This window comes from Perognathus longimembris, chromosome 12 (assembly GCF_023159225.1).
Source record: "Perognathus longimembris pacificus isolate PPM17 chromosome 12, ASM2315922v1, whole genome shotgun sequence".
Classification (NCBI taxonomy): domain Eukaryota; kingdom Metazoa; phylum Chordata; class Mammalia; order Rodentia; family Heteromyidae; genus Perognathus; species Perognathus longimembris.
In genome coordinates, this window is record NC_063172.1 from 3,518,216 (window position 1) to 3,526,732 (window position 8,517).

General features: G+C 51.9%; 1 protein-coding gene across 1 annotated transcript in view; it reads left to right on the top strand.

The window, feature by feature from the left end:
* Window positions 1-999, top strand: part of Col22a1 (collagen type XXII alpha 1 chain) — a 168,489-nt gene extending 167,490 nt beyond the window's left edge. Inside the window, exon 63 of the mRNA XM_048358696.1 lies at window positions 723-999. Coding sequence (XP_048214653.1) covers window positions 723-910 — 188 coding nt within the window. The 3' untranslated portion in view covers window positions 911-999. The remainder of the gene's footprint in view (window positions 1-722) is intronic.
* Window positions 1,000-8,517: the final 7,518 nt, after the last annotated feature.

The following is an 8,517-nucleotide window of genomic DNA, read 5'->3' on the forward strand; positions in this document are numbered from 1 at the left end:
GTCAAAGAATGAACAATATTGCTAGTCTGAAAGTTGGTGTAAGCCAGACTATAGCTGGAAAAACTATTCTCAAGCATTGACAGAATTGGTGGAATGTCTGAAGACATACTGCAGAGAACTTTGACTCTGACGAGATGCTTCCTAAGGTTGAAGTGATCACTACCCGAATGAGCTGCTATACTTAACACTAAGCTTTCCAATTGCCAAAGTTAAAAGGAAAATAATTGATTATGTGTGATATCGTAGCTCGTGACAAGTGGAGGAATAGCTTTTTTTTATAGACAATATTTTTTAGTTCTGAACTTTTTGGCTGTATAGTGGTCAGTTATTTTATATCCTGAATATTGTCACTGACCAGGATTTGACAGAATAGATGAGTATAATCCAAGTGTGTGGCTGAAATTTAAGACACCAATAAAGGCAGCAGGTCTGGGACAAGTTGGATGGTGCTAGATAATGTAATGTCACCAGGTATCTCTGTGGACAGGAACCAGGGCTGCTGGTTCACTGGGCTAGTTCAGACAGGAGAGGCTTCCCCCCCTCCCCGCATGTCTGGGGGCTACTGGTACCTGGTGCTCATCATTCAGGAGTAGAGCATCCAGTGGGGAAATATACTCTTCAAGAAGCCCCGAGGCCCTGAGTTCAAGTTGAGAAGGAGCAGGGCTCATCTGCTCTCATTAAAGACACCAACCACTTTCTGTTTCTCTCGTTCCCTTGGCCAGGTCAACCAGGAGAACCTGGCTATGCTAAGGATGGACTCCCAGGGAGTCCCGGCCCTCAAGGGGAGACGGGACCAGCTGGACATCCCGGGCCCCCAGGACCACCCGGACCCCCTGGCCAGTGTGACCCCTCCCAGTGTGCCTACTTTGCCAGTCTTGCTGCCCGGCCGGGTAATGTGAAGGGGCCCTAGAAGGTTCCGGAAAGAAGAATACAGTGGATTTTTGAAACTTGAACTCAAAAAGAATCTAGAGGCCTTAAAAACACCCTTCCTTCCTTCCTTCCTTCCTTCCTTCCTTCCTTCCTTCCTTCCTCCTGCCCTCCTTTCCTTCCTTCTCTTTCCTTCTCTTTTTCCTGTCTTCTTCTTCCTCCCTCCTTGTTTCTGTTTCCTTCCTCTTCCGTTCCTTCCCCCTCTTCCTTCCTGTTCTTTCTTTCCTCCCTGCCCGCTTTCCTCATCCTTTCTCACTCCTCCCCTCCTTTTCCATGCCTATATCTTTCCTTCCCTTTATTCCTCTCTTCTCCCCTTCCTTTTCCTTCCTTCCCTTTTTCTTTTCTTCTCTACCATTACCTTCTCTTCTTTCACCACTTCTCTTTTTCTTGAGAAATGGCCACAGACTTCAAGCAAGTTGGATATTGAAATATCACCAAATGTCTCCAAGGACAAGAGCATAGAGGCTGACACTTGCTGAATTTCCTTCCTTCCTTCCTTCCTTCCTTCCTTCCTTCCTTCCTTCCTTCCTTCCTTCCTTCTTTCCTTCCTTCCTTCCTTCCTTCCTTCCTTTTCCTTTCCCCTCCTTTGTTCCTCTTTCATTTACTTGGAAGACCTCACAATAATTAAAACCAACGGATGCTGCCAGCCAGTCAGATAATCATTAATATTATTGTTTATTATTATTGTTATTATTACCTATGTTAATGCTTGTGAGTTTCTGCCCTCCTCTGCGGCCGGGAGAGCTGGATCGTGAGTAGGAGGTGGTGTCTCAGCTCCTCTCACAGCGTGATTTGCAGTTGGGCTGCTGATTCTCTGGAACCTTGGTGCTAGGCAGCCTGACCAGACACTCACTTGCTGAATTCACCTGCTACGGTGACAGGAAACGTTCAAGAACGGAGCCAAAGAGCTTGTTCTCAGCTCTGCCCCGGGAGCGCCCTGGGAAAGAATCCGACGGTCACCACTTCCGAGGAGAGTGGCCTGAAGCAGGAAGAGGAAGCATTTTCCAGAAGTGCTCGTGGGGTGCCGGTGAGCTTCCCGGTGCCTCAGGCTTCCAGAAGCGAAGCGGTGCCACCCCACGTGGGCAACAGCTTTGTGGGACTATGGACTCGCATCTGAGCCAAAGCTGGGAAAGCCGGAGGGGAAGGGGGAGTGGGGGGGGGGGGTGAATGCGCGTCCACCCTCCGCGTGAGAACCCCCGCGAGAGCCCCTCGCGCGCTTCCTGTTGGCTTTCGAGGCTCCGGTGGCCACTCGCTTGTCTTTCCATCATGGCGGGCCTTGGCCGGGGAACTGACCGGAGCTGGAGGCTCTGTCTCGAGGGTTCTGGCTGTGTAATCATCGCTTCGGCGTGTGTGTGTGTGTGAGAGAGACGCTGCCAGCATGCACAGGTGCTCAATAAACGCCAGTTTCCTCCTTACAGCCTCTGGAAGGGTCATTGCTCACGCCCAGTGTGCACCAGCACCCCTCAAACTCTTGAAAGCCTCTTTCTTTCTCCTTGGGGAAACCACGGTCCTGTGCGCACGAGCGAAGACGTCCGTGCCGGCCGCTGCTGCCGGGGCGACGTCTGGTGACTGCGCCGGTGGGGGCGGCTCTGCGTGTTCTGCGTTGCGGTCGAGGCCCCGGGGGGCGTGCCTGCTGCCCGGGACCGCGGGGGGCGAGGGCTCCACACCGGGGAAGGTCGGCCCCAGTCGGTCTGACGCTGTGACAAGGGCACCCGCAAGGACGTTGATTACCATGGCCTAACAGAAACACTCTTCTTGCTCTACAGAATATATGTTGACTACAATGACAGCATTTGGCCACCCTCCCTCCCTCCCTCCCTCCCTCCATTCCTGCGTCCCCATCTTTGCCAAGCCCGGGAACCATAGGTCCGTTTCCTGATAGTTGTTTTGACAAACAGTGCATTCCTTGTTGAGAGCAGTTACAGCTTTGGGTTCCTCCCCGGGGTTCTTTCTATGCACATGCGTGGAGCCCTGCATATGTTATCATACATCGTTGTATTTCAGGTTTCATACTTAAGGGAAAACACGTGCCATTTGTCTCTCTGAACCTGACTTACTTCACTTATGTATTTTTCTCTAGGTCCATCCATTTCCCTGCAAATGACAGAATATTCTTTCTAAGGGATGGCTAAAATCCCACTGCGTGTATGTACCACACTTTCTTGATCTATTCATCCATTGTCGGGCATCTGGGCTGTTTCTGTCACTTGGCTATTGTGAATAGAAGCACTGAACAGGGTGTCCAAGTGGCTTTCTCGCATCCTGAGTCTGGAAAGATGCCCAAGAGTCGTGTTGCCGGATCACAGTGTAGCTCTATGTTTAGGGTTTTGTTTTTTTTAATTATTATAAAAGTGATTACAGTGAGCTTTAGTTTTTGTTGTTTGTTCTTGTTTTGATGAATCTCCAGACCGCCTTCCAGGGTGGTCAATATGATTTTTAAGGAAGCCTAGAGCTCTGTTTCTTGGGTTCGATTAGTTGGTGCTTATCCTAAGAGGGTGGGTGTCAGGTCAAAAAGAAATGACGTCCTTGCAGAGTGAGAGGAACTTACTTGGGACCCTTTTGACACCTACCAGCTCAGTTTTACAGCCACGTAAGGCACAAAATAAGAGGCAGACACGCACGCATGCATGCGCACGCACGCGTACACACACACACACACACACAGTTTTGTGATAAAGTATTTACCCTGATGGCAGTGCCCTCTGATACTTACTGTTCTGTTTCATTTGTGTGTAGGATAGTTTAAGGTTCAGAACAAATGAGGGTACTGAGACTCCCCATATCTCTCCATATATTCTGGACACCACGACCCCCTCTCTCCCCAGAGGCCAGCCCCCACACTACAGTGTGGATTTGCTACAAGTGATGACCCCTTGTCACCACCCAGCATCCATACTTTACAGTGATTCTATGCAGGCTTGGGCGTGTGTGTATCACAGCAGGTGTCCACGGGCACACAGTCATTTCACAGCCGGTAAAACCTGCCGTGCCCTGCTCTCCATCCCCTTCCCCCCTCCCCTCTAGCAACTGCTGATCTTTTAATGTCTCCATAGTTCACCTCTCCCATAATGCCAGAGTCTCCCATTCTTCCCCTTTGCAGCCTTTCCACCCTGGCTTCTTTCACTTAGTATGCGCTGATGATTCCTCCATGTCTTTCCACCACTAGGTAGCACGTTTTCAGTGCTTCATCTAATGAAGGTTGGTATGGTTGCTTCCAAGCTTGGGAAATTATGAAAAAAAAAATTCCTTTAGATATCTATGCATAGGCTTTTGTGTAGACATACTTTTACAACTCCTTTGGGTAAATAGTAAACAGTAAAATGGCTGGATTTCTGGGGGGCGGTACATGTGGTTTGATAAGAGGCTGCGGACGTGTCTTGCAGAACCATTCTCCATTCCCACTCGCCACAAAGGAGAGTTGCCGACGCTCCACAATGTAACCAGCGCTTTGTGCTGCCAAGGTTCTGGATCTTGGCTATGCTCACAGATATATGGAGGTGTTATCTTGTGTTAACAACACAGACAACAGTGGCAGACAACAGTGAGAATCTTTCCACATGTTTCTTTTTCCCTGCTCGTCTCCCTTGCAGAGAGGTCTCCTGAGACTCCCCCCAACACGCACATTTTGAAAATAAGTGATCTGTTTTTCATTGTGAAGTTCTGAGAATTCGTTGTGCAGCGTGGACCACAGCTTGCTGCCAGAACCGCATTGCAGATGCTTCAAACATTATAGTAAACAGTGGATGAGGCCAAGTGCTACCCAGGTAGGTGTTGAAATACCTAAGCACATGTAGGGCCCGCCAGACAATGCGAATGCACCACAGCTGCTGGAAGGAGAGAACCTGAAACCCTGTCATATTGGCCTTGGGCAGCAATCAGGTAGAATTCTGCACAGGGCGTACCTGTTGCCTGCCTCTGCGGGCAGGCGGGAGATCTCATTGTCAGGCCTGGCTTCCACGAGCCAGGACCTGTAAGACCTTCTCGTGTTGAAGCAGCGGGAGTGCGGTGCTGAGCGCCCCTCACCTCTGGGTCTCGTAGCTCTGTCTGGGTGAGTCGTCCGCCTTGGACGCTCCACTGGTGCAGACCTAAGTCTGAGGACATGAGGAGAACATTGAAGACCGCATCCCGCCCCCCCCCCCCCCACGTATGGAGTAAACACATTGGACTGTAGAATTGTGGGGGATTAACTTTCTGCAAAGCAGATCACACAGATGTATCCCTTACCATTATCCCATTTGTCATTTTTATTTTTGTTTGTCAGTCGTGGGGCTTGAACGCTGGGCCTGGGCGCCGTCCCTGAGCTCTTCACCCAAGACTAGCGCTGTACAACGTGAGCCACAGTGCCATTTCTGGTTTTCTGGTGGTTAATTGGAGATAAGAATCTCACAGACTCTCCTGCGCGGGCTGGCTTTGAACCACGGTCCTCGGATCTCAGCTTGCTGAGTAGCTAGGATTACAGGGGTGAGCCACCAGGGCCAGCCCAATTTGTCATTCTTTCAGAGCTCACAGGTCAACTTGGGTCCTTTGTTGACTTCCATCTCAAAGCCTTTCCTTTCAAACCTGCCATTGCTTTTTACACTTTTTCAAAGCTTATTTCCTTACGCCTTCTCATTTCCTCCTGGCGGTGGCCAGCGAGTGTTACATCGAGCTCCTCGGCCAACCCATACTCAGGAAACGGTGTTAGAGGGTTGAGGCAGCTCTCCAAAGTTGTCTGCACACCCCGGGCGTGCAGCTTCCGGGAGAATGCTCCCCTCTCCCTGTGCTGCCAGACGCCCCGTGGAGGGGGGAACTCCTGAGCCTGGGGACCTCTGTCTCTTTCCCCAGCATTTTCCAGACTCTTCTGCTCTGTGTCATAGCCGGATAACTGTGCGTTCTCCAGAAGTGCGCTAAGGGCACTGCGGGTGCTCTGCGGGACGGTGCGGTTCTGGCTGCCTCTGGAGTGGTTGGGCGTTGCCCTGCTGGATCATCTCTTGATTTCCGTCTTCCCTCTTCTCAATTGTGAACACCGTGTATCCATTTATTGCTGCTGTTTTGTGGAGCCAGCCAGGAGGTGGCACACTGTGTGAGGCTGTAGACAGCGGGATATTGGGGTCATTTGAAACCCTGAACTGGCTGCTAGGTTCATTGAGGAAGAGAGAAAATGTAAGGACTAGGGGTCTCCCAAATGGGCATAAGACCGAAGTGCTGCCAGACCGCTAGCTCCCAGGCCAGCCGTCCGTTTGCAGAGCTCTCTTCCTCCGGTGGTCGTGAGGTCGCCGGTGTCTTTTCCTCTCACAGCCCCGGGGTTGGGGAAGGAGAAGCTGGGAGTGCGGATGGCCTGCTCTGAGAGCCGTGCTTGGCAAGGAGGCCTCGCAGGGACAACTTGACCTTTGGCTGCCTAACCAGCCCAGATCCTTTGTGCAGGACAGACAAGCTGTTGCTATGGAGACCTTTGTGAGGTTGTCTGGCTTGGTCTCACCTTGGTTCCTTTCTGGAATGTCCCCCCCCCCCGCCCCCGTAGTCAGAGAAGAATAGAGAAGTTGGCAGGAGGCACCGGGCTGGCTGCCTCGGAGCAGGCCTTCTTCTCCAAAGGTCCCCGCGGGGAGGACGCGGCGGCAGGAGAGGTCATTTCAGCTTAAATGAAAAACCAACATGGTGCCAGGTACTGGGTCCTCAGAGGAAATAGGACACGGGTCCGTGGTCCAGGAGATCTCGGATTGGTGCATAATTAATTCTGAAACAAAGTGTTCCTGCGTGACGCACGGGAGTGCGGACACGCGGGAAGCACGGCTTAGATTAATTTGATTAACGCTGTGGACGAGGAGAAGACCTACTGATATTATAGAAAACCTTGAATATCACCTGCCAGGGATTCTGCCCACGGTGTGGCCGGACCCTCACACACGCCCAAGACCACTGCGCGTTACCGTGAGCCTTGCTTATGCAGCAAAGAGAGGGACGGGGAAGGGGGGAGGGGCGCGTCTCCCAGCAGCAGGTGGCCAAGCCCTGATCGACAGTCGGGTCCTTTGGGGTCCCGCTGCTTCCTCCCACGACCCCGGTGTGTGCACCGGGGAGGCTGAGCCCGGCCCGTGTCTGGCCCCTCTTCATTCCTTGCGAAGGACTGTTCAGTCATTTCAGTGTTTCATGGGGCGAGATTTTCCTGCTTTCCCAAGATAGGGACCTGTAGAAACGAATCTGCTCAGGGCATCCAGAAGTCCTGCAGGAGACAAGACACCCCCTTCTCCGCATGGAAGGTTGGGGTGGGGAGCTTGGAGGAATGAGGGCCCGCAGCGTGAGCAGCCCCCATCTGCTGCAGCCCGAGAGGGGTGTCCCAGCACGTGGGCCCGTTAGGAGCGTTGACATTCCACCTGCCGAAAACCATGCTGGAGCCCTGCCACTGCAGTCAAAGGGGAGACAGCCCAAGAAGCGCGGATGCGGACAGGGAGCAGGCCCTCGCCTCCAGCTGAGCAGCGGAGGAAACGTTTCAACAGCGACACCAGCTTTGGAGGACGTGGCCCCGCGGGGAGGGTTGAGCACCTTCCTCCATCCAGCATGCTGCGGTTTACCCTCATCCGCATGGCTTCCTTTTGAGTAATAGCTGCGAACTCCTATCTAATATGTTAGTGGATTTCCCCATCCCACCCTGAAACGAAAATCTAACAACCACAAGCAAAAACATGCGCGGGTGTATCCATCAGGGGCCAAGAGCCTTCTCAGTCAAGCGTCGCGTGAAGAACCTTTGGGGTTGCGGCAGGGAAACGTGGAGAGGAACAGACAGAACCAACCAGCAGTAAATCTCCACCCAAGGAAGTCACCTGGCCTCTCGGCGGGGAGGTGGTCACCACCCCCAAAGGTTGGAGTGAGGTTTCCCAGAGCTCATAGAAGAGGCAGCATTGTGAGCCAAGACAGGACCAAGAATGCTGTTCTAAGTTACCTTGCTGCCTGAGGCACAGGGGGAAAAGAATTGAAAACACAGCTTGTGACTTTATTTTAAAATGTGCTATTTTATTCTCCCAGAATTTTTTTTTGGGGGGGCATTGATTCTAGCTTTAAAAATATTGCATTATTGTGGGTGGGGACTGGAGGTAAAAACTGGGGAAGAGCAAAGGAAGAGATGGCGTTGTCCAAAAAGAAAAGTACTCATTACCTGACTTATGAAACTGTAGCCCCTCTGTGTCGTTATAGTAAAAAATTAAACATTTTACATTAAAATATTCCTGAGGGTTATGGAAGCCTCACAATTCTACCTCACCCTGAATCATGCATGAACCTTGTTTGAGTTGACTTGCCATGAGCATTGAGTTTGGCAAGAAGACGAGACTGTCCACCGGGCTGGGCAGGGAGGGGGCTAAGACAGCACCAAGCAACGGGAAAATTTCCCTGATAGTGGACCAGACTCCCTGGTTTACAAGGAAGGGAGTTCCACAAATATGAGGCTCCTCTTAGATCTTCCCTCCCTCCAGCCCACAGGATGCTATTTGTGAATGCTCAAGGCCGGGCCAGGCCTGGTACTAATGACCCTAGACGTTCCCCTGCCCACTGTCCTTTGAAAGCCCCATCTCACCTGCCCCTTGGCTAGAACCCGCCCCTCTGCTAGAACCCTTCACCGCT